The sequence below is a fragment of the Colletes gigas genome, unplaced genomic scaffold, assembly GCF_013123115.1.
Source record: "Colletes gigas isolate AHSC1104 unplaced genomic scaffold, ASM1312311v1 Colletes_gigas_Sc00009, whole genome shotgun sequence".
NCBI lineage: Eukaryota > Metazoa > Arthropoda > Insecta > Hymenoptera > Colletidae > Colletes > Colletes gigas.
Window position 1 is genome coordinate 4,759,577 of NW_025106638.1, and position 27,253 is coordinate 4,786,829.

The 27,253-nt window shown below is 34.5% G+C and overlaps 1 protein-coding gene across 3 annotated transcripts in view; it reads left to right on the forward strand.

The window, feature by feature from the left end:
• LOC122397522 (BAI1-associated protein 3) overlaps nt 1-27,253 on the forward strand; it is a 182,780-nt gene that overhangs the window by 69,897 nt on the left and 85,630 nt on the right. For all 3 annotated transcript variants that reach the window (XM_043396735.1, XM_043396736.1, XM_043396737.1), the window contains exons 2-3: nt 2,106-2,670; nt 6,532-6,782. In XM_043396735.1, the coding sequence (XP_043252670.1) occupies nt 2,473-2,670; nt 6,532-6,782 (449 nt within the window). In that variant the 5' untranslated portion in view covers nt 2,106-2,472. The remainder of the gene's footprint in view (nt 1-2,105; nt 2,671-6,531; nt 6,783-27,253) is intronic.

Below are 27,253 nucleotides of genomic sequence, written 5' to 3' on the forward strand. Positions count from 1 at the left end.
GCAATATTTTAAACCGATTCCATTTGTCAGCTTTCAATTAGAACGTTCGATGGCGAAACGCCCCGATCGTATTTTTCTTCCGTAAATAATGGCGAACCTTCGATATTTGGTTGGTCGTTTCGCGCCACAAACGCGACGGAATACAAATCAAAAAGAAAAACCAACAGTTTGTCACGTTCTGGATATCGAGTGTTGCGTTTCGATAAGAAAGTTGTTCGAAACGAAGACGACTCGGGTAATTTGCGTTCAGCTCCGACGGAGAATATGATCGGCGAAACACTAACTGCACGCGTGTCGACGCTCGGATCAATAAATTCTTGCAATTATTACGGAACTGCAGTTCTCTATCGCGCAGCTGATTAAACGTATTTCACTTGCATTGGTTTGATCAGACTCCAGATAATACACATTCCAGCGCAATATACTTATTTATCGATCAGGGTCTATATTAAATACTGCTTCGTTTTAATCAAGCACGAGAATGTCCCGGAAATCAAATGCTCCGGGGGGCTAAATTTTTGCGAAAACTTAATCGTCAGATTTAACGTCGATAATAGGTTCCTAATTATCCGTTCGACTGATCGACGCAATTATAAACTGTGACCGTTTTAATTCGTTTACATTCTTTTAACATTAACAAACGCAACTTGTGTCAACATTAATAATATTGTACCAATACTTTTTATCAAATGCATACTTTAAGAACAGGCCAGGAGACTCGTTTCCCCCAATAATCACATTTTTGTTATTCGATGTTCGAGTAATGCACATTTGAGCTCTTTTGACGATCGATCGGAGAAAAAGAAAGACTTTTAATCGTTTGAACGTTTATAGTAAATGTTAATGTTCTCTAACTAACTACTAACTGCGTCAGACAACATTAACATCAATCGTCGCTCGTTTCGCCATCGTTGTAACGACACACTTTGCCAAACCGCAATGAAGCACGGTACAACTTCTTTCTTCGAGCCCCTCTAAAAGCAAAAATACTTTCAAGGGTTTCACTGTCGATTCAATCGAAGGTTACAACGTAATGGATAGCCCTTATTCGTGGATGCTTCCGAAAGCGTGGCTTAACCACCCTCGAACACTCGTTTCACAACCCCTACGTTTGCCCGCGACAGAGTTGGCTCATTTTACTCCGCTTCGACACCTTCGACGTTTTTCACGCTCGAACGGATGTGGGAACGTTCGACAAATCGAAATTCGTGATACAAAGAAGCACCTTGAAGAAGCTATGTAAGACGGTATCAAACGTAATCAATACTTGATACGTTCAAACTACATCAATCTGGATAAAGTAACTGTTTCGAACATTAGAGAGAATTTTTTTCGTTGAAATTTTATAAACGATAACTGACTAACTAACTAACTAACTAACTAGCTAACGAACTAACTAACTAAAAAACTAACTAATTAACTGACAAACTAACAAACTAACTGTAAACTAACTAACTAACTGACAAAGTAACTATCTAACTAACTAACTAACTAACAAACTAACTGCAAACTAACTAACTAACTAACTAACTAACTAACAAACTAACTAACTAACTAACTAAAAAACTAACTAATTAACTGACAAACTAACAAACTAACTGCAAACGAACTAACAAACTAACTGCAAACTAACTAACTAACTAACTAACTAACTAAAAAACTAACTAATTAACTGACAAACTAACAAACTAACTGCAAACTAACTAACTAACTGACAAAGTAACTATCTAACTAACTAACAAACTAACTAACTAACTAACTAACTAACAAACTAACTGACAAACTATGTAAAATCCACATTTGTAGCTTCTTCCATATTACATATTTCGTACTAAAGGGTTTATTCCCGTTAATAAATGAATAATAATGATAATAAAGCCTGGGACGCGAAGACCAATTGTATATATTAAAATCGAATTGAAATTAGAATTCTGCTCTGTTTCGAATCTTTTTTTCTTATAACAAGGAACGTATCGTGAGGCCAAGTAGTCGTAGTGTTAGGTTCCAAACTGTCCCAGGGGCTGGTAAAGGTTAAGAACCTTTGAAACAGCAGCGCCCATAATCGATCCATCATGTTCCTCTAACAAAGTTTTCTTCTTTCGCAGATGATGCTGATGTAACGCGAAAACGATTCCCGTTCCTTGATAGCGTAGAGGGCTTAAGGGGACAGCCGACGGACGATGACTTAAGTTCCACGAGGGACCGCAACGATCGCCAGGAAGAAAGTAACCAAATTGCAAATGGCTCTGGGGCAGAATCGATACCGTGACGCAAAGAACCGTGAAAGTTCTCGAGGTCGAGGTGATTTCCTGCCCGTATCGCCGTACCAATCCAACGCGTTACTTCGTGATCGTTGCGTGTGAATTTCATGCGAACCGGGAGCCTCGAAACTGTCCAGAAAATAAATACGATGACAATTGTTCTCGATCGTGAGAATAACGTTTAGATCATACCAGGCGAAACGCAACGAAAATGAGTTTCTTCAATTCGCTACAACAGTACGTGAGCGACAGCGTCGCTAGCCTCAGCCTGAGCCCGAAGAGGTTCTCGTTCAGCCGGGAGGACTCGGCCTCGAGCACGACCGGAAGAAGCAGCTCCACCGGAAGCGTAACCGCGACGACCAACGCGAACTCCAACGCGCAACAATCGACCCCTCATGGTTACCCCAAGGTGAGTACTTCGAACAACTCTATCATTTATTAGGCGTACAAATGAATAATCCAAATTACCTTAAGCAGTTGTAAAATCAAGTTTAAAGCCAATAGATTTTCCCGCTCTTTTGACCGTTGACAATATCGAATTGTTTAATAAGCCTGGAGATTGTTGTATTTTATTTCTGACAAGTTTCAGTTTTATTATATAGTAATAGAAATAGTCAAGAGAATTTCGTTTCGTCAGGCAGTGTGGATTATTTATTTCAAATTTCAGAAATCCCCCGAACTGACAAGTTTTGTTTGTTTTCTATGTTATTACAAATTTTATTAACTGTTACATCGAGAAACAATTATAATGCATAATTGAATACTGTGTATATATACATGTAATGATGTAACTATAGTTTTGTAATTTTTATTAAATATTCTGATCAAAAATATTTAATTCTAAATAAATTTTGTATTGCAAACGAATTTAAATACAGTTTCTTCAAACTATCGGGGGCTATTTGAATTTGACAAAATTACTTATTGTTAGAGTAAAATCGTCTCTGCTTTATCGTTCGATTCCCAGTGTAAAAGTATCTTCAAGAAAATTCAACTTAGGATCGTGAATGTAGAAAGTTGAAACTTTTAAAGCAACTCTGGATTATTGGACTTCTTTCCCTTTTAAGAGTCCAACGATTAACGTTTTTTTATGACCAATCGTGCTTATATTTTTCTTGCTCGTCCTCTTTTTAGCTATGGGCAGTACTTCGTAAATTATTCAAACACGAGGTCTTCGTGGCACGCCTCTCAATCAAATACGTATTCATTCCTGAGAAATGTGCTCTTGTAATATCTAGAACTCGTGGGTTCTTAAAGAAATTTACAATGGTAGGAAATTATAATAACCAGCTTGTAACTATGAAATGGCGGTATCACTTATATAAAAGTAGAAAATAACAAGCACCGTAGAAACTTGTAGCAGTGGAAGAAGGATGAAATAAAAGACGCGTGAAATATCAAGGTGAAAAGAAAGGTTTTATGTATTTTTTCTTGAATTTTCTGGCAAACTCGTCAACCATGCTGTCCATTAAGCCCTTAAGTGCGGGAATAATTTGTGTCAAAAATGTGATGTATGTGGAGGGATCGACGACCAGGTGTGGAAAATACAGGATTCTTCTATCATCTTCGTGTCTTAATTATACCCAATGATTAATCGTTTCCGTGATCATTCTCCATTTATCTACGAATGTAATCTGTATAGCTGTCTAATCTAATAAGTGAAATTTTACTGTTAAATTAAATTAAAAAATAATAAATTAAACAAAATTAAAACTTTTTTCACGTTGGTATTTCAAGGCCAAAAGTAGTAGAAGTAACGTATATTTGTTAGAACATTTGCTTACCTGAAGGCCAAATAATTCGAATTTTTTTACACAATTTCGCTGAAAAATCTAACTTATCATTCGAACTCGAACAATAACCGTTTAATCGTTTTTTATGTTTAGTTTTGTGCATTGATTCGAATATTAACGCAATATGTAATGATCGAATTTTACTCAGGACTCTGAAAAAAATTTTAACTGGTGAACCTTTGGCTGAAATTTGTAAAACACTGCACGCTATGAAAGTACGAACGTGACCACTAGAATTATGGAGGATTTTCATGGAGGTTATAAAATCTTTCAAATAACTATCGCGATCGCTTAGAATGACCGTAAGACAGTAGGGTTTCAAAAAGGATGGTAAAATCCAAATATATCGGTGGCGAGCGGCACAAATCTCTTCTACGTAGAGCAAAAGAAAAGCAAAGAATGGAAAGCTCTTGCTGCTCACTGAACGCACGAGCGTTCCTCTGTTTACCGCCGTCTCTCGATCCGCCATCTTGGAAATCGTTGCCCGGAGAACCGAGGGCCGAAGATTCACCTTAATCCTTTGAGATGGGAACATGTCCGACAAATAATTAGCCCGATCTCGAGAGCTTCCTTCAAAGAATAAAATCTGTTACGGGGAAAATTGAATAAAAATTCTAATATACAGGTTATTCAATGATAAGGTTATTCATTGATTTTATTGATCGTTTTTAAAAGTCCCCAGTAGATAATAGGTATGTATATTATTTAATTTTCCCTTTGCAGTTGCATGGACGTCCATCACCTTCTTTGTATACTCCTTCTTCCAACCAAGCCTTCCAATCCCATTTCATTACTTATTTCTGTTCAATACTACTTAATATCTAATACTTCATAGAACTTGATCCTTGATACTACTAAAATTCGGAGGTAATTTTAGCGTACGCTTCTCATGGATGGTGGTCAGTTGAGAAACTATTCGCTGAATTTGTATCGATAGAGAAACAGCTGTAGTGTTTGTTTAAGTACATGTGAACTGACTGTGGGAGTGTGGAGCTGCTTTGATGCGGTTAGGAACTCGCGAGAATCTCGTAGGAGGCCAGAAAAGGAAAGTAGGGGGCGCGTTTAGTCCGAGCCTGCTAGTGGGCTCTAAGGCTTTCTAGCAGGCCTTAGACGACTGGGATATCGGGAAGTTGGTCGAGGAATGTATGTATAGCAACCGAGGGGTCGTGAGAGCGCTTGTGAGAGCGCCACCCCTCTGGTGGCGAGCATGGGAGGCGACGCCACAGGAGGAATTGGAAAAGGCAATGCAGTCTTATCAGATGCCTGAAGGAAACTGACCCTCCACTTACACACACACTAATGCATAGCCACCTTGTATATGAATTCAGGCGCTTCGTATAGCTTCCGGGATTCGAGGAAAGAAACAGTAGATTCTAATGGTCTCCTAAAATAGTGAAGGTATTTTATTGATATTTATTCATGAAGTAGAGCTCATTGATACCTACAAAGAAGTATTAAACAGCATTACCGTAGAGCGTCATACAAATTTATTAAAAATGAAAAACGAATTTTTGAGAAAAATTGACAGGAGGTGGAGAAACTTTTCGAGAAAATTGCAAAATTTCAAATCATTTTGAAAAAATTATTTTTAGTTAAGGGGGGCAATTACAATTATTTTTGGTGAATAGACATACCCCCGAAATTCTCCGCATTTTCGAGAAAAAAATTCGAGAAGGTGTGAAATTTTTCGACGAAATTAAAAAATTTCAAATCATTCTGAAAAAAATTACTTTTAGTTGCGGAGGTCGATTACAATCATTTTTTGTGAATAGACACACCCTCAAAATCCTACGCATTTTCGAGAAAAAAATTCATCAATGGAAATATAATGTCTGATCATAACTGTCTGTTCCCTTGAAAATTGAAAAGTTTCAAATCATTCTGAAAAAATTATTTTCGATTGCAAGGGGCAATTACAATTGTTTTTGGTGAATAGACATACCCCCGAAATTTTACGCACTTTCGAGAAAAAAATTCAGGGAAGTTGGACAAATTTTTCAACAAAATTAAAAATTTCAAATTCTTCTGGAAAAATTATTTTTAGTCACAGGGAGCAATTGCAATCGTTTTGGGCGAACAAAACATTCGTCCGAAATCCTACCCACTTCTGAGAAAAAATTCATTAGCGAAAATATAATGTGTGTATAAAAAATCGTAATTCTTGAACGTATCGGAGGATTTTAATGTTTCAAAATGCAAACAACTTTGATAAAGAATATCCAGAAATTCTACGAATGTTGGAATAGTTGTTTCGTAATTCCATGAAGTAGGAAACACCCCTATTAAGAGGGTCAATTTTCAAACGTTCATAACTCCTACAATAGCGAGTGCATTTCATTGACGATTCATTGGTTTACGAGATCCAACTAAATAGCAACGACGTTGTTTCGTTTGAAGTCCCAATGGCGAATAATGGTTGAATCTTTTCAGTTTGTCGTTACGGTTTATGATACCTCCGAGTCCGTTTTCTGTTTCAGGTAGTGCCGCCGCCAGGAACGGTCACGCCGTCCTCCCATGGCCGCACGTTGTCGACGCGCAGAAGGACTCTCGAGTGCACTTCCGCTCCAGGATTGACGGTGCACCCCGTCACGGGAACTTCGTCGGGCAGCACCTCGCCCCGCAGAGTCGGTTCTTTTCGGAGAAGCACCGGATCCGCCGATCGACCGTCTCAGATGTTCTGCCGCAGGAGACCCTCCTGGCAGGAAGTCGACATACATGCCACTTCCGGGTAAGTAGAATCAAGTACATAAGACCGGATTGTTTCGCGCGGAGCGGTGATACAATCAACCTGATTTGAATATTACAGAGAACTCTGTTGACTCTGGCACGATCAAGGCTGAGCCAGTGTTCTGTAATATTATTATTATTTTCTTCAGCCTTTGGTACAAGTAGAGTCATAAGGCTGAACGCGAGAGACCTCGTAACGATGCAAAATGCATAATAAAATAGAAAAATCAAATAAATCTTGTAGATCATTAACGTTGATGAAGACACACGATTTAGAGAGTTATATCGGTCATAAAGTGTTCTATGAAATTCTTGTAAGAGGATCGATGTCTAAGAGCTACCGTTGATCGATAAAATAGGCATAAAATTATACCGTTTAAAATTTTATAAGCAAACAAGAGGTCAACGATAATAGGAGGATGCTCCAATGATTAAAAAAATGGAGTTTTTTGTCAATATTCTTGGATAGTCATAATCAATGAGAAGACATTGGGCGATCTAATTTGTATATTAGAAATATATAAAGTGGGAGGTCGTAAGATGTCGGTTAGAAACTCGTTCAATTAATCACCGTATTATATTAATTCTTTCAATCATCTAATGTACCTCGAGCGTCTTCTTTCATTCCCGATTAAATAAATAGCGTTCGTTTGGAGCGCGTTCGGTCTCCAGGCTCGAATTACTTTCCTTTCGAGCGAATGTTAAAAATAGCGTCCCTAATGGTAACCCGTATACGTCATCGATCATTACACTCGGAGCCCTGCTGATCGTCGTCGAGTTTTATTAGACTGCACCTGCTGCGCTTAATTTTATTTCCGTGGCTCGAGTGGATTGCGTCGCGAGCAGTCCTTTACGATCGCCCAGCGATACTTCCGAGGTTTGCCAAGATGTTCCCCATTAAGTATAAGTAACGGGACAAAACCCTGTGTCCAATTTCCATGCACGAACAAACCTTTACAACACGTTCGACTCGCCATTAATACACAGGGATAAAGCGAGCCACTCTTCGAATTCAACCTTACTGGAACCGTTTCTTTTCGCTCGATTCCCTTCGAAATATTTTTAAAATCCTTTACGAGATCAAAACTTCGATTCAAGACAATATAACTTAAAATTTGTCTTAATATCTGCTTTCGTAATCTCCTTAAAATTCATGAATCCTATTCAAATTTATTTTCATTAACGTTTCATTTTGAGAATTGATATTTTTAGTTATTATAGTAAGAAGTTATGTTACCTGTACAGGATGAGGCACAAATTAGTCCACCACGATATTAATAATACTTAACCAGCAAGAAATTGCGTTGGAGTTTCAATCGCGATTTCCAGCTTTTGAATCTGGCGCGTGTTATCCCCTGCATACTCAGCAGATGGCGCTGAGCGTGCCCTAAAAAGAACAGGGAATTTTAGTTTCATTTCCCAACAACCCAACAATTTGCAGTTGTTTAAATTTAAAAACAAATTGATTCTCGATAAAAGAAAATTAAAATTCAAGGTCACGTTCGTTCTTTTACGTCTAAATACTATAGTTACGCTCTGAGGTGTATAACTATTTCAGCCATTGTAAAAGCACGTCTCAAGTCTTCGTTTCGTAAACGTTTTCGTTTATTTCCGTCGTATCTCTGGAAGGGTGCTTTAAAATTATTCGTTTTGCTGTTTTTCGCGATTCATTTTCTAATTAAACCAGGGAAAGGGCGAGGGCGTAGCCGAGAGAAAAACGAAGCGTCAGTTACCTGAATCGACGCGAACGGACATCGTCTTGAAACGTTCGCGCGGAAGGATCCATCGATCCGTACTGCTCGAACGGTTAGAACTTTGGTTTTCTCGTTAGTCATGATTCTTGGGGCCGTGCTCATGAGGTCCTTCTATGTTGTCCCGCGAACGTTTGATTTATCGCCGTTCGCGATGTTCGTGATTTCATCGACGGCTGGGATCGTCGCCAAAGGCTTCCGACAAATTTAGAAAGAAACATCGGATCCCCGCTCACGATTCCAATTTATTTTACCGATACCGACCTCATTCCCGCTTGTCAGAACGTATAGAAGGAGGCTCCTTTCGAACGAACGACGTAAATACCTGTTATGTACTCTTCCACAATGAGAATTCCCTCGGCGACGAAAGACAACGTTGCAAAAAATTGGTCGCAATTATGGATAGTTCCGTACGCGAAAAATAATTACTACGGGAAATTCGTAAAACTTATTGAAACGATATTATTCTAGGTATTTTTCAATTAAAACTATTTAGAATGTAATATGGTAGGCGAAATTTCTGTACAATATAAGTTTTTTGTAATAATTATATACGCCATATTACGTCAATGGGTGAACATAGAATTCGAACATTTCAATGACAGAAATAAGTATAAATTTTTACATGTTTCTTAACTCAGATGAATATTGTTAGAATATTCAGTTTGAATTTCGCGCCTTTCTTTTTGTTATTAAGTAATGTCGTTAGGTGGCGCTGTGATAGGTTAAGCTTTTTTCCCCTTCCTTCTTTTGTTTTTTTTTTGCACGAAATAAAGTTTAATTATCAAACAAATATATTATTTTGTCAAAAGTTTAAACGAAAGTTCTATAGTTCCGTACGCGGAAAATAATTATTACGGGAAATTCATCAAACTCATCGGTTGAAACGATATTATTCTTAGTCTTTTTCAATTAAAACTGTTAGAATATAATACGGTAGGCGAAATTTTTATAAAATATTAGTTTTTCGTAATAATTATACAAGATGTTCGGCAATCCTCGAGACAAATTTTAATGGGAGATTTTAGAGGCCAAAATAAGACGAAAATCAAGAATATCAATATGTTGATTGAAGCTTCGTTAAAAAGTTATTAACAATTAAATTAAAAAATTTCAAATCGTGCTAAAAAAATTATTTTTAGCTAGGGGGGTCAATTACCATCATTTTTTGTCATTATACATACCCCAGAAATCCTACGCATTTTTTAGAAAAAAATTCAAGAATGTGGACCAATTTTTCGTCGAAATTGAAAAGTTTCAAATCGTTCTGAAAAAATTATTTTCAGTTGCGGGGGTGAATTACAATCAGTTTAGGTGAATAGACATACTTCCAAATTCCTATGCATTTTCAAGGAAAAAATTCATTACTGGAAATATAATGTCTGACCAGAACTGTCTGTTTCCCTGAAAATTGAAAAGTTTCAAATCGTTTTGGAAAAAATTATGCTCGGTAGCGGAGGGCAATTACAAAAATTTTTGGTGAATAGACATAGCCCCGAAATTCTACGCATTTTCGAGAAAAAAATTCTAGTAGATGCTGAAATTTTTCGACGAAAAAAAAAATTCAAATCGTTCTAAAAAAATTCTTTTTAGTTGCTGAAGTCAATTATAATAATTTTTGGTGAATAGACATACCCCCGAAATCATACCCACTTTCGAGAAAAAAAATTCCTTACCGAAAATATAATTTCAGGCCAGAAATGTCACACTAAAATTTCTTGCGTATGTTTAAAACGTCATAACTTTTGAACGGATTGGACGATTTCAATGTTTCAAAAGGCAAACAACGCGTATTTAGGTGAAGAATATATAAAAATCGCCAAAATACTCGATAAGTGGATCCATGACCTCGCAAAATGGGAAAAACTCCATAAATATGGTTCAATTTCCAAACGACCATAACTCCTACAATAGTGAACATATTTGAATGAAACTTTTTTCTGACGTAGAGCTCATGGGTACCTACAAAAAAGTATTAGACAACTTTTCTGCAGTGCATCAAACAAATTTATCAAATATGATAAAGTAATTTTTATGAAAAATCGTCAAGAAATGTTTCCTGGAAAAAAAAAAAATTCAAATCATTCTGGAAAAATTATTTTCGGCTGCAGGGTTCAATTACAATAATTTTTGGTGAATAGTCATACCCCCGAAATCCTACCCGCTTTCGAGAAAAAAATTCGAGAATTGTGAAATTTTTCGAGAAAATTCAGAAATGTCAAATCGTTCTGGAAAAATTATTTTCGGCTGCAGGGTTCAATTACAATAATTTTTGGTGAATAAACCTACCCCCGAAATCCTACCCACTTTCGAGAAAAAAATTCAATACGGGTGGAACTTTAAACGTTAATAACTATTTAACGAAGCTTCCATCAACAAATTGATATTCTTGATTTTCGTCTTATTTTGACCTCCAGAATCTCCCATTAAAATTTTTCCCAGAGTTGGCCGAATACTCTGTACATTTTCATATATCAACATATTTTCCCCAAAAAAATCCCTAGTCTAATCATAATAAAGAGCGGCGTCGCATATAAAACGAATAGTTTGATTCTCCAGATTAGAAATGCTATGTTTCCTATTCGAATCTAAACTTTGTCGCGAAGTGTCAGTCGCGAAACTTTCGTTTTATCAAAATTCATATTGAAAGTGGAAGTTCCGTTCGACAGACATTGGGAATTTATACCGTCTGCCTCGTCTCTCCCGCAGTTCGAGAGTGCACGTCGTGTTCTGTAGAAGGTCTTCAGCTTCCCGCGCGGCGATATACTTTATACAACACGGGCCAGGAACTTCGTCGAACGAAACGTCGTTTCGGGTTTTGCTGGTTGTCGAGACGCCAGATTTCGGTTGGCTGACAATACGGAACGGGCATCGTCTATTCTCTGCGAGTTCTCAGCGCAAGAAAACTCCGGGAGTCCCCGGATACGATCCTCTCAGATTCTTACAACGCATTTTATTATCGCGGACGTCGTGCAGTATTGATCAAAGGTACACCTGCATCGTGTTTATTTTGCAAAGGAATGCAGGTAAACGCAAATGTCTCGCAAATAATCGTGAAACGAATTACAAAGAGCGACGTTGAAAGTCTTCTAAGATACATATTATGAAAATTATACTTCCGTTCGTGTCTTCGGGCGTTTGCTTGGCTGGATTGAAAAATGAAAACTGAGGTAAAAAAAGAATTTACTGAAACGATATTGTTGCTTCGTTTTAATGGGTTTATTTATTTTATATTATTATAACAGTGTAGAATTTATAATACACACATGTTGAGAGCAATATGGAAATGGTTGGTCCTACCTTTTTGTGAACAATGGATCTACGTAGAGAATTTTCGTAAATAACTGTCACAGCAAATCATCGTAGAAGTGTATCGGATAGTTCTATCGAACTTAATCTAGCATATTGAAAAATAACGTTTAGATAACGCATAGCAATCTGTAAGCTACAAACGCAAGGATTACAGTGGTTTCGAGTGGAATTATATGGAATAGTTCCAAGTTCCAACTACTTGAAACTAATCGGGTTATCGAGAACCGTTATTATTCGAAACTTATTGGGCACACGTTGTTTAAACAGCTTAACAGTTTCGCGTTCGCAATTATGAAGTTTACAATGGTCAATGGGAACAGCGAATGCAAGTGACTACTTACATTTAAACAATGATTTAAGTATAATTTTGCCTAACGTAATTATTCAGAGTGTATAGAAATAGTTTTTCAATTTGTTAATGATTGACAAAGAAGTTGGGATGTCTTTCGTATCGTGAAAAATGCAAAGTTTGGAAAACTAGCAAATTGTTAATCGTACCTGGCAAACAAAATTATTCATTATGTATTAATGATTTAAATAAACTCGTAAAGCAAATTAGAAATTGTAAATACACTTCTCTCTTTAAATAGTGTAATAATTCAATGTGTTTCTTTGATATTGAAACACTTTTAACAATTACAATTACTCTCGAATACGTTTGGCAATCAGGGTTCGAATAACACTTAAAATAGATCAATTTCGCGTCCAATCAGATCTCCTATCCTTTTTTCATACCTCATTAAAATTTCTCAGACCTATTATTCATTCATCGTTGAAACTGATAATTGGATTCGCACCGCCCCATTTTTTTCCTCTCTTTCTTTTTACATAGATCGATAATTATATAATAATTGTGCTTCCTAGTAAAGACAGCGAATGTACATGTATTATTAAATCCGACGTTAAAAATATTAAAATACTAAAATGCTAATATTTAGTATGTAAAAATATTAAAATACTTGAATGCTAATATTTAGTATGTAAAAATATTAAAATACTAATATTTGATATATGACAATATTAAAATACTAATATTTCATATATGACAATATTAAAATACTGATATTTAATATAAAAAATATTGAAGTACTAATATTTAATGTATAAAATATTAAAATACTAATGCTTGATATATAGAAATATTAAAATACGAATGATTGATATATAGAAATATTAAACTACTAATGCTTGGCATATAGAAATATTAAAATGCTAATGCTTGATATATAGAAATATTAAAATACGAATGATTGATATATAGAAATATTAAAATACCAATGATTGATATATAGAAATATTAAAATACTAAGACTTGATATATAGAAATATTAAAATACTACTGCTTGCTATATAGAAATATTAAAATACTAATGCTTGATATATATAAATATTAAAATACTAAAGCTTGATATATAGAAATATTAAAATACTACTGCTTGCCATATATAAATATTAAAATACTAATATTTTTAACATAAAGGAAACTGAATATATTTGTTTCTTGTTTACAAGTCTGAACCGAGATTTAAATTAATACACTTTTCGTTAATTATAGAATAATTATTAGTTTGATAGATGTTATGAAAAAAATGTCAATGAAAAAGTTTATATAATTATAAAAGAGGACAGGGGAAGGAAATGGTCGAGTTAATCCAAAGAGCTTTTCATTTCTTTTTTTTTTTTTTATTATCGCGCGTTTCAATCAAGATATCCGCTGGACAAATATTTGCCGGCGAATTTCGAAATCCGTTGCTGTTGCAGCCACGTCCAGCCCGGCTATTCCCTTTATTAAAAATCGGTAATTCCGGAGCGTCCGTGTATCGATCGCGCTTCGAAAATTTCTGTCCGTAAGCAATTCACAGAAAAATATTTGAAACCCGAATGGATCCAATAATAGCGCGTCGGTGGACGAATTTGAATATGCAAATGAAATATTCATGAGAGTTTCACGGCGCGAGGAACTTGATAAAAATTCACTTATTATCCAACGTGTGAACCATTTCGCAATATCAGCAAAATACTGTTCATTAGAAATTATTATCGATTGTATTAAAAATTGTTTATCAGAATAATTAGTAAAAGATTGGCTTCCTTGTAAAGAGTTTACAAAGAAAATTTCATAAAAATTCATTTATCATGTAACGTGTGAACCGTGTCACAATTTCAGCAAAATGCTATTTATTAGAAATTATTATCAAATTTATTAGAATAATTAGTAAAAGATTGGATTCCATATGAAGAGTTTGCAAAGAGAAATTGATAAAAATTCACTTATATAACGTGTGAACCGTCTCACAATTTTAGTAAAATACTATATATTAGAAATTATTATCAATTGTATAAAAAATTGTTTATTAGAATAAGTAGTAGAAGATTGGCTTCTTTGTAAAGAGTTTGCAAAGAGTATTTCATAAAAATTCATTTATCATGTAACGTGTGAACCGTGTCACAATTTCAGCAAAATACTATTTATTAGAAATTATTATCAAGTTTATTAGAATAATTAGTAAAAGGTTGACTCTTTGCAAAGAGACTACTTGTCACTTCTTTGTGAAGAATTTCAGTCCTTTTCAGGGGAAGTACCATCTTGTTTAGTTATTTGTAGCCTCACAATAGAACAAAAAACAAAAACTACAAAGTCACCAATAATGGACATTGAAAGTTGATGACAGACTTATAATACGAAGTTTAAATTAAAAATCGTGGGCAATATCATAAGGTAACGACGATTTATGGTAGTTGAATGGTAATTTTCACTGGACTTATTCGTGATTATAATTTATATTTATCCCGAATAAAATGAATAAATAAGTTGAGCGTTGTTCTACTGAAGTTTACTATTTATTAGAAATTGGGCGAAATTCGAATATTAATAACTACCATCTGTCCTCGTTTTGTGGCTCTTATGTTCATAATTGGTAGCAACCAGCTCGAACGAATTATTAAAGCGATATTCATGAGCGATGTCTTCGAGCTTTGAGTTTAGATTCCCGTACAGTATGTTCGGAATACTACGTGGTTGGCTTGAGTTAATTAAAGTGACCTTAGGCAAACGAGATTAGTGTGGTTAATTGGAAAGCTTAGTGCAACTTGGGGACAAACAGATTAAACTATCAATGTACAATTTGGCGCAGGAAGATACTTGCTATTCACCGAACATTACTGAAGATTAATTGACCATCACGAAATCAATTATTGTTCTTTGTCGCAAAGTTTGTTCCAATCGTATTAAAAATTTCATTGGTGTCTAAACTAATTTGTGCCTCAGTATAAAGAGCCATAATCGAGACTGTTAAGAAAAGAAACAGATCACACACATTTATTTACAGAGCAACTTAATAAATTGCCCGAAATCAATTTTTATTCTTCTACTGTGTAACGCAACTACCACGAAATGCAGAATGTAATCAATATATGTATAAAAACAGAAAAAAGCAATTCGTACTTCCGTCACGGACTGGCGCCAAATTCAAATCGAACTTTGCTATTTTTAACAGGGACTGGTAATTAATAATAAAATAGTGATCAAAACGTTTACTTCTAATTTAACTTAACAGTACTTGGGCTAAAATTTACTAACTTGATCAAGTTTATCGTTTTAAGAAAAGATTTCTAAATAATTTTAATTCTGAAAGTGTACCAAATTAAATCATTAATTATACATATAAGAGAAATGTAGTTGGAGACGTTGACTATAAAATATATAATTTTCTGTTTGTTTTCATAACGAAAACATTGATGACGTAATTTCTCGAGAAATTAAATTTAAAAACATTCTATGTCGAATATCAGCTTTCTCGATGCACAGATTACTAATTAACTAATAATGTACATAATCCTTCTGGTCGGTGGAGCAATATACAGGGTGGCTCTCGTAATATGATTTCATTTTTTTTACATGAAAAAGTATTATACCAAATATTACTATACAAAAGTATAATACCTTTTTATGTATTTAATGCTTCATTTAAATGTGGGGATATTAACCATTTTAAAAATTGAAAGTGACTTTCATATCTTGTTAAAAAAAAAACAAAACAACAACACTTTTTTCTACAACAATAATTTATGAGTTTGGTTTGTTTATCAACAACTTGTGAATTCTAATCGGTGGAGCAATATACAGGGTGGGTCTCGTAATATGATTTCATTTTGCTTTTTTTATCAAGATATGAAAGACACTTTGAATTTTTTAAATAGAATGGCCAATATTCCTCACAATTAGATAAAGCATTAAATTCTACATAAAAGAGTATTATATCAAAATTACTATATAAAAGTATAATACTTTTTTATGTATTTAATGCTTCATTTAAATGTGGGGATATTAACCATTTTAAAAATTGAAAGTGACTTTCATATCTTGTTAAAAAAAACAAAACAACAACACTTTTTTCTACAACAATAATTTATGAGTTTGGTTTGTTTATCAACAACTTGTGAATTCTAATCGGTGGAGCAATATACAGGGTGGGTCTCGTAATATGATTTCATTTTTCTTTCTTCTATCAAGATATGAAAGACACTGAATTTTTTAAATAGCATGGTCAATATTCTTCACATTTAGATAAGGCATTAAATTCTACATAAAAAAGTATTATACCAAATATTATTATGTAAAAGTATAATACTTTTTTATGTATTTAATGCTTTATTTAACACGTTCACTGCCAAATCAATACCATACAATATTCTACAAAAGTAAAATTTTGATTTTAGTCCATTCTAAGCTACATAACCTAGAATTTTGTTCAGTACTTATTTTTGCAACCTTGTTATAATTTACAAATTCTATCGAAATTTATTTCCCTCAACGTCTTAACTTGAGAATTAATTTTTCTAGTATCATAGTGATAAATCCTGTCAGCCATATATGGGTGACGTGGCAGTAAAAGTGTTAAATGCGGTGATATTAACCATTCTACTTAAAAAATTGAAAGTGACTTTCATATCTTGTTAAAAAAAACAAAACAACAATAATTTATGAGTTTAGTTTGTTTATTGTGAATTTTCGATTAAAATAAGCATCTGTATCGTTACAAATTTAGGCACACAAAACCCGATTTGTTTTTTTTTTAAGGATCGCGAATCGTAGTAATTTTAAATGAAACTTCTATGAGAAGTGCTCGAGGCAAGGGACGAAAGATAACGAAAAGAAGTTTCGGCGGTTAGGGTTGAACGAAATGGCGTCGCGACATAATTCCTCGTCCACGCGACGAAGGTATCTTTAGTCGCTCGTTCGTCTTGGGAATCCATCTAGTCGCAGAATGCTCGTTTTACGCGTGTTGCTTCCGAAATGACGGACAACGTTTCGTGAGTAGGTGCAATAACGGATCCATAAATTCGTCGTTGCGTTGGGCTGTCGCCTCTGTCACGAACAGCCGCAATTTCTTCGTCTGAAAATATATCGCCGCGATACGCCCAGCTTTCGTGGAATACTCCATCGTTAAAGGAAACGATTCTGGATGTCTAAAATTGAGAACACGTAGCCACGTCTACGCAGAATCTGCCTCGAGTTGTTCTTCAAAGGGATCCCGATGTATTTTACAAATTCTAACATTCTCCCATTTGACGTTTGTCAAAGGACTCTCGAAAGAATTAATTCCTTAAGAAATTGGTAGAAATTTTTTTTTCGTAATTCTTATCAGTGTTCTATAGACTATGAAGAAAAAATATTGAGTGACTTTTCATTTTCCACAATGCTGCATGCAGTCGTGACAAGTTGTTAATTGTTCGACGTGATGAACAGTGTATGGTCATATTTATATTGTGTCAAGCTTTCTATTGGATGATTGCATAAGTACGTGCTTTTTTTGATTTTTATATTTGTTGCAAACTTCACTCGACAGCGTAGCTCCATTGTTTTTATGTAGTTATATATTGGACCGTTTATTTTGAAAGTTGTGTAAGTTCATTTTTGAAACAAATGAGATATCACGTAATTCATCCTTAATTTAATGTAAATTTTTTATGTATAACCAGTTCGTGTTTAATTTCTTAAAAAATTCCCATGTTTTGTACAATTTAAAATTGGTCGGTAAATGAAATTGCATAATCATCGATTATGAAAGTCCAATTGCAGCCCGTAAGTATACATCAGTTTAGTAATATACGCCTAAAACAAATTTATATAACCAAATTACATATTGATAAAACAGTAGAAACATTGCCAGACTTCATATAATTTGCCTAAATTTTTTAATTAACCATGTGTTTTAAGAGAACCATAAAAGCGTTGCGATTAAAAATTTGATTTTTTGTTGAAAATTCAATTAAAATTTTTAGAATCGTTCTCAGCGCATGGTAAATATTCGATGAAAATTTTATCGAAATAAATTCGATGGTAAAGAACGTTTAATAAAAATTTGGGTGGTTTGATCAACTGTGAGTTGTAAATCCAATGTTTGGCGAAACGTTTTACGTTTCAAAAACAGTCCCGCGGTCCGGTACGCCGCGATCCACGTCCAAAATATCGTGGACAAAGTTAATATTCCCACAATTTAATATTCCCCAACTATTAGTACGCAAATTGAACGTCGCAAAGTTGCACGTCCAAATAAAATATCAAAGTGTGTAACGAATGCAACGGCACCAATGCTACGTAATTTTGTGTATAACTTTAAATTACGATAATTAAGAAAGTTTCCATAACGACAGAACTTTACGAGCGACTCGCTTCCTTGCTCTCGCCCGATTTTGACCGCGATACAAATTTTTATCTCCGCAAATTACTGCACGCGAAGATGTAACAAACGCGTACATCAGCAAACGTTGAGGAAAAATTCGGAGAAATTCTCCATAAATTCTATAATTCTCTTTTTTATTTCGACTTCCAACAGAGCTGAGAAAAAAAAACAGTTCGAAATTGTGCGTTCGTTCCGAACGTATTTTAGAAACATCGCAGGACGGTTTTAATATCGCCTCGAAAGCATTTCAAAAGCGTTTAAGAAAGGTTTCAGCTTCGAATCTATTCAATTACGCCCGGTCGGTTGCGCAACCAACAATGCAGCCTTCGAATAAAGATCGAATTTGTCGGCGTAGCAATTTCGCGACGCATTCCGACGCCCTTGTCAGGGCTCCCCGTCTTTTCTGCGTAGAAATTCGCGAGGATGCTGCCGGCACTCATGGCCGTCCCACATGATTTAGATTCGAGACAAAACGGGAATTGTGTGACACAGGGAAACTATTTCATGGATCCTCGTATCTGACAGAGGGAGAAACGATGTTACGAACGAACTATTCACCGAGTGGCTTTATTTATACATATTCACGTGATATATATTATATATACATTTTTATTTTTTATACTCTTCTCTTCAAAATTCGATTTTTGATTTTTGATAATTTTATTTGACGCGCTACGGAAAAATTGTTTAGTACTTTTTTGTAGGTGCCCACGAGCATTACTTCAGGGAAAAATTTCATTGGAATATATTCACTATTGTAGGAATTATGGCTGTTTGAAAATTGGACTATTTTTATGGGGTTTTTTTCACTTTACCATGTTAAGGAACAACTTTTCGAATATTTTTGGTATTTCTACATATTCTTCACCAAAATACGCGTTGTTTGCATTTTGGAACATTAAAATCGTTCAATCCGTTCGGAAGTTATGACATTTTAAAGATTCACATGAAATTTCAGGGAAACATATGGTATGGTCAGACATTATACAATATTTTCGGAAAGGAATTTTTTTTAGAAAATGGGTAGGATTTCGAGGGTAGGTCTATTCACCAAAAATGATTGTAATTGACCCCCGCAACCGAAAATAATTTTTCCAGAATGATTTGAATTTTTTTTTTTCGCGGAAAAATTTAGGCACCCTGAAATTCGACTTTGAGTTTTAATAATTTTATTTGACGCGCTACGAAAAAATTGTTTAGTACTTTTCTGTAGGTGCCCACGAGCACTACTTCAGGGAAAAATTTCATAGAAATATATTCGCTATTGTCGGAGTTTCGGCCGTTTGAAAATTGGACCATTTTTATAGGGTTTTTCTTATTTTACGGGATCAAGGAACAACTTTTCGAATATTTTTGGTATTTCTACATATTCTTCACCAAAATACGCGTTGTTTGCATTTTGGAACATTAAAATCGTTCAATCCGTTCGGAAGTTATGACATTTTAAAGATTCACATGAAATTTCAGGGAAACATATCATGGTATGGTCAGACATTATACAATATTTTCGGAAAGGAATTTTTTTTGGAAAATGGGTGGGATTTGGAGGGTAGGTCTATTCACCAAAAATGATTGTAATTGACCCCCGCAACCGAAAATAATTTTTCCAGAATGATTTGAATTTTTTTTTTCGCGGAAAAATTTAGGCACCCTGAAATTCGACTTTGAGGTTTAATAATTTTATTTGACGCGCTACGAAAAAATTGTTTAGTACTTTTCTGTAGGTGCCCACGAGCACTACTTCAGGGAAAAATTTCATAGAAATATATTCGCTATTGTCGGAGTTTCGGCCGTTTGAAAATTGGACCATTTTTATAGGGTTTTTCTTATTTTACGGGATCAAGGAACAACTTTTCGAATATTTTTGGTATTTCCACATATTCTCCATCAAAATACGCGTAGTTTGGCTTTTGAAACATTAAAGTTCTTCAATCCGTTCGGGAGTTATGATATTTCAAAGATTCGCATGAAATTTCGGTGAACCATTTCAGGCCTCAGATTCTATTTTCCGTAATGAATTTTTTTCTCGAAAATGGGTAGAATTTCGGGGGTACGTCTATTCACCAAAAATGATTATAATTGACCTCAGCGTCCAAAAAGAATTTTTCCTTGTTAACTTGTATAAAACAGAAAATCAATTACTTCCAACACTTTTTTTTTCAAATGACTTGAGTAAAATCATATAATTTAGCTAATAGCCATTGTGCACATGGTGCAAAGTAAGAACCAAGCTTTTCTCTTGGAAGAGTTTTTTCTTTTTGTTTCGAAGTTTTGTCTTTTGGAGTACTTTCGCGTTATTCTTGGTATTTATCCGGCTAATTACGATGGAGTATGCGATAATGAAATTATCGGGACAAAATGCAGGTCACATAGCTGTTTCACTTAATGTGCCCTATATATCGAACAGGAATGAGAAACTTCAGGTGAAGTCCCGTGTACTGTGTACAAGGAGTATTTGGTACAAGGACGTAGCATTTCGATAATAAGCGTCGACAGGAAATAATCAGCTTGCAAGCACTGAGCTGCAAAACGCGTTTGAATAATTTTGGTACTATTTTGGAATTATAACTCGTCAGAGGAATATAGTCTATTATAGCCTTGAACGCCTCTTTTGGGATTGAACGTTTCAGATTTTTCATTTTTTTAACGACACATTATTCGAGATTGCCTCAAATCGTTGTGTTCCACGTAAAATAAATGTTAGTTAAATAGAAAGTCGTTAATGTTTAACGTCGTTTATGTTGTATTTTATTACGATTGGAACTTGACAATATTATAATTGAATTGGTTAAAGATTTAATTGATTGTTAGCGACGCGACAACATTACACGCACCCGTCGGTTAATTATTTAACGAAACAAAGTAAAATTGTTCAACTTCGTTCGATGCATAATGAATGTATTTTTAGAATTCTCTGTTCATAAGATATACAGGGTATTCGGCCAACACTGGGAAAAATTTTAGTGAGGTATTCTAGGGGCCAAAATAAGACGAAAATCAAGAATACCAATGTTTTGATTGAGGCTTCGTTAAAAAGTTATTAACATTTAAAGTTCCACACGTAATGAATTTTTTTCTCGAAAATACGCAGGATTTTGGTGGTATGTCTCTTCATCAAAAATTATTGTACTTGACCCACGCAACCGAAAATAATTTTTTTAGAACGATTTGAAAAATTTTTTTCCTTCGAAAAATTTCACACCTTCTCGAATTTTTTTCTAAAAAGTGGGTAGGATTTCGGGGGTATGTGTAATGACCAAAAATAATTGTAATTGACCCCCGCAACCGAAAATAATTTTTTTAGAACGATTTGAAAAATTTTTTTCCTTCGTAAAATTTCACACCTTCTCGAATTTTTTTCTAAAAAGTGGGTAGGATTTCGAGGGTATGTGTAATGACCAAAAATAATTGTAATTGACCCCCGCAACCGAAAATAATTTTTTTAGAACGATTTGAAAAATTTTTTTCCGTCGAAAAATTTCACACCTTCTCGAATTTTTTTCTAGAAATTGGGTAGGATTTCGGGGGTATGTCTATTCACCAAAAATGATTATAATTGACCTGAGCAACCAAAAAGAATTTTTCCAGAACAATTTGAAACTTTTTAGTTTAATTGTTAATAACTTTTTAACAAAGCCTCAGTCAAGAAATTGATATTCTTGATTTTCGTCTTATTTTGGCATCTAGAATCTCTTATTTTTTTCTACGGAAATATGTATTTGCATAAAAATCCGTTGTCTAATAATAATATAAACATGTTCCAAATTAAAATTTTTTTTAACTACATTTCCATCACTTTAATAGTTTAAAAAAATTACATGCCAATAACCATAACGAGACTCAAGAACAGTGAAAATATAAACGTGGTTGCTCTATTGTTTTATCCGTTTTCTATAAAAATATTTCCATAAACATTCGGTCCAGTTATAATGAATCAACGAGACACGTTGATAGTGCATCGTTCTTTTAAACGACTAATGAACGTATGATTAATGAATTCGAGTCGCAGGTTATTATTAATCATTATCTAAATAACCCTTGATGATCGTCCGTTATCGTTCAACATTAATCAGTAGCTAACGGACACCTATGGCAGTTAATATTTTACTTCTACTCTACTTGCATCGCCTGCTCGATCAAACCGTCGCGTGCTAGAACTGTGAGCACTTGTTTGTTCGCAAATTACTTGAGAATATAAGAATATGGGAAATATTAAACACCAAAAGTACGCTTCTTTGATACGATCTTTCCATCTTCTATTAGGAAGTATTACAAAAATTTATTTCATTATATCTCAAGTAACGACAGTTTACATATGGGTAATAACACTTACTAGCATTATTCACAAGTATTTACAAAGAAATGTAGTATTTGAATACTGTTGCATTCCCCATTGGCATACAGACTATTTTCAGAGAAAAAAACAAACTTTCCCAACTTTGGCACGTGCATTGAGTTCTAAAAGCCAAAGGAATGTATTAGATTGTTCGTTTCATAGTCTTTTGAATTTCTTATTAGATGAACTTTTAAAAATCTTTTATATCGTAATCAGCCACATTGCAAATTTCATATTTAATCGTTAATTTACTCACAGTTTCATCACGATTTAATTTATTAAACTCAAGTTATAAAATACTAAATGATAAGATATCGAAGACATGGCGTACGATAATGAATGTTGATTTACAGAAACATAAATCAGCCAATGTTTCGATGGCCGATTGTATTTTAAATGCAACAAAAACATATATGTTACTTCATGTTATACTAATTATCATATCGTCGATAAAATTTGTAATTTAATAGAAAACAAGCAAAATTTGTCAGTTCGGGGGATTTCTGAAATTTGAAATAAATAATCCACACTGCCTGACGAAACGAAATTTTCTTGACCATTTCTATTAGCATATAATAAAACTGAAACTTGTGAGAAATAAAATACAACAATCTCCAGGCTTATTAAACAATTTGAACATGTCAACATTTTGACGAAAAGCTACTACATTTGAATAAAAAATGAAAGAAGTTTCTTGGCTCGTAACTCGAAACTCGAAACGAGCATATAAGACGGCCTAATAAAATTCGACCCGATAGATATTATTCTCTTTGCGGTACGTTTTCGTATCACGAGTCTAGGAAGGTATTTACAATGCATAGATCCGACTTGATTAAAGCAAATACACCTCGCCAGTTTTTGCAAGATTCCCATCAGGCTTGGTGCTCTATCGCTCTATCTTCGCAGTTGATGCTTGGCTAGTGGCCAAAGCAATATCGGTTCCCTGCTAATTTGCAATTAAGGCCACGACGTGTTGCGAATTCCGTCGCGACATACGAGCTACGATTCGCCGCCGTCGATTCGACCTTCTTCCGGGCAGTAATATCCGTCCTAATGCTATTATATCATATTTACGAGAAAAATTCAACGAGAATATACCGATTATCCGAAAACGTTTATATTAAATCGCTGAAATTTTATACCGACGTAATTTATATTCGTTTCTGCGAGCGATCGAGACTAAAAAATGTAGCTTTTCTTGCTCTCGTAAGTATGCAAGATAATTCACAAAATAAAAAAAAAACAGAAATAAAAAATAATATTTGCATAAACGGAATCATCGAAAAATCGTTATCCAAGTCGATGACAACAATGGTGAAAGAAATTTTTTTAAAAACGATTAAGAACATCTAAATTAATAAATAAGTAATGTTTTTTCGTTAATAATTTTGTCGTAGAAGGCAAGATAATTTACAAATAAAACGGAAATAAAAAATAACGTGTGGCACTTTACGTTGGAGTACTGGTCGACCGTAAGGAAACCCCCAAGTAAGGCTCGCGTTTAATATTCCTATCGAAACAGTTTTATAAAACATCTTCTTCTTATGGTTTATTAGACCTGAATAAATTACATTTTATATTACTATCGGACCGCTTAATATTTGCATAAATAGAATCGTCGATGTTTGTTATCCAAGTTGATGATAACAATCGTAAAAGAAACTTTTTAAAAAACATCTAAATTAGTAAATAAATAAGCGAGTCGTTTTTTCGTTAATAATTTTGTCGTAGTTTTTGTAGGCTCCCACTATGTTCGTGGAGCCATTTTATTTAGTAAATTGAAGGTTCAATACTATTTACAACACTTGAATTTATTTACAAATATGTACATGTGTTGACAGTTTAATTTTCAATGTTCTTACTGGTGTTCTTGTGGAGTTCTTGTGTTATTCCAACTTGTAAAGTCCTATGCACCGCGATTTTATATATATTCCAAAACAGGTGGAAAGATATTCAGATATTCGAAATCCCACCCACTGAGGGTGATACAGGGGTGGGTGTCCATGGTCCCAAAGTATGGTGCTTAACATCTTAATAGTATAGCAATTTGTTTTGTACCCTAAGGTACTTGCCAAATTGCTAATAAGGGGTCCGCTAATATGTGTTTTAATTAAAAACAGTTAAAACATAGTTAAAAACAGTTTTAATTGCCCGCTGTATTAATACGTTGAATGCCAGTCTAAAATCATAAAATTGTCTACGAGACCAAAACTTTGATTTTAGACAATCGTAAATTACACCACTTAAAAGTTGTCGTAGTAGTTACTTTCGTAACCTCATTAAAATTACGAAGCCTATTAAAATTTATTTTCTTTAACATTTCATCTTGAGAATTAATTGTTTTAGCTTCGCCGTTAAAAGTTCTGTCACCCACATATGGGTCACGTGGCAGTCAAAGTGTTAAATCACGAATGATGTTGAAAAAGATCCGTTTGGGAATTTTCTATAAAATAGTTTTGGTAACGCGTCAATGAAAAAATGGTATAAAGTAAGGTTAGATCAATTTGTTTTGTACCCTAAGATACTTGCCAAATTGCTAATCAAGTAATTTAAAACTAATATTAACTAAATAAGGAGCCTACTAATAAGTGTTGAAATTCCCAACAGTTTCAATTGCCCGCTATATTAAATCATGAATGATGTTGAAAAAGATCCGTTTGGGAATGTTCTATAAAATAGCTTTGATAACACGTTAATAAAAAAATGGTATAAAGTAAGGTTAGATCGAACGCAAGGGCGCTTTGAGCGACGGTGGCGCCGCGTGTGGCGCTACATTGTACCAAGTCGGAGCAGCTTTTGGGTAGGATGAAGTCTCATTCGAAAGAGGAAGGTCCAATGCAGCGCGCGCTAGTCAGTATTGGAATCCCACAACTCTTTCAGTAACCTAAAAAGATCTCGATTCTATGGCTGTATTTTGTCAATTTTTTTCTCGACTTTCGACGTTGATATTAATAAATGTGAACACAATCTCGTTCGATACTGACCAGCGCGCGCTGCATTGGACCTTCCTCTTTCGAACGAGACCTCATCCGACCCAAAAGCTGCTCATATAAGGGCAAAATCCCTTATTTCGTAAACCCCATATTTCGGGGCAAATTTTGTCGGTATACAGCGCGCTGCATTACCCGCGTCTCCGACAGATTTCATATTCCGGGACAAGAATTCGACGTGGACAGGTTGATAAAAATTTATGAGCGAACACGAGATTGCCCCATCGATGCTGGTGTCCGGGTAGCAGGGAATCCCGCGTCTGGCAATTACACGGCCGTACCCCGTAAATCGGCGCGAGCCAAAGAAAATGAAGACGAACGTTAGTCGAACGCGGCCTCCGAGCGCCCCGATTCTTCGCGGTTTATTTTACAAGCGCATTTGCATTCTGATTGCGTCCCGGAGACTCTTCGTCCGTAAATATCTGCCGGTGGTAAAATAATGTTTGCTGGAACTAATCCCGTGGAAACTGAATTGCAGCCTCAAATTGTTTCCGGGGGAAACGCGAGTTAAACGACACTTTCTTACACCCTGTTTTTTATTAGCGTTCGATAGACCGTGTATGAAGAAGATGTGACTTTTAATTTTCATAACAAGTACAAGTCGATTATTCAAGGTTGCTGACGAACCGTTTATGTTCATTTTTATAACGTGGAATGGATAAAATACAAAGAAAGAATAAAGTTACATAAAAAATTTTTTTTTATAGACACATAGATCGGGTTTAGCTGTAACAAGATATTAATTATTTAACGTCGCTGGTGAAACGTTCATGTTCATATTTATATCGAGCGTCAAGCATGAAATACAACAAAGAGAAAAATTATGTACAAAGTATTTTAAATTTATTGTTTATAGTTACATCGAGGATGAGAATCGACGAATTTATATTCTTTTATTTCGTATTTCGACTTATCTATATAAACAACAATATATTTTCTTTTTTTATTTAATTCTTCCTTGCTGTACGACTCATTTATTTCTCCTCTTTACTGTAGATTATCCTGTTGTTTTTCTAGACAATTATCGATTGAAAATGGTAAACAGAAGTAGTGAATAGATTGTTTTTTTGAAGCTTTGTTTCAAATGATATTTTATTTTATTATATGCAGGATATTATTCCATATATTTTTGATAAACTCTACACTCTATATTCGAATTTCGAACAACCCTTTTTTCATTAGTAAGCATTTAAAACCATGACACACAGGTTTATGTGGTTCACAATAGTTTATAATAAAGTTCTTGAATTTCTAATTCACATTTTTTGAGAAAGGAGAAAATAATTTTAATTCTTCGTGAACTTTGCCATTAGTATTGTTCATTTTTCTAGTAAAACATAATTATTCAGGCAAGAAATTTCACAATAACGCATTAGGTGGATATCCGTAAGTACGTC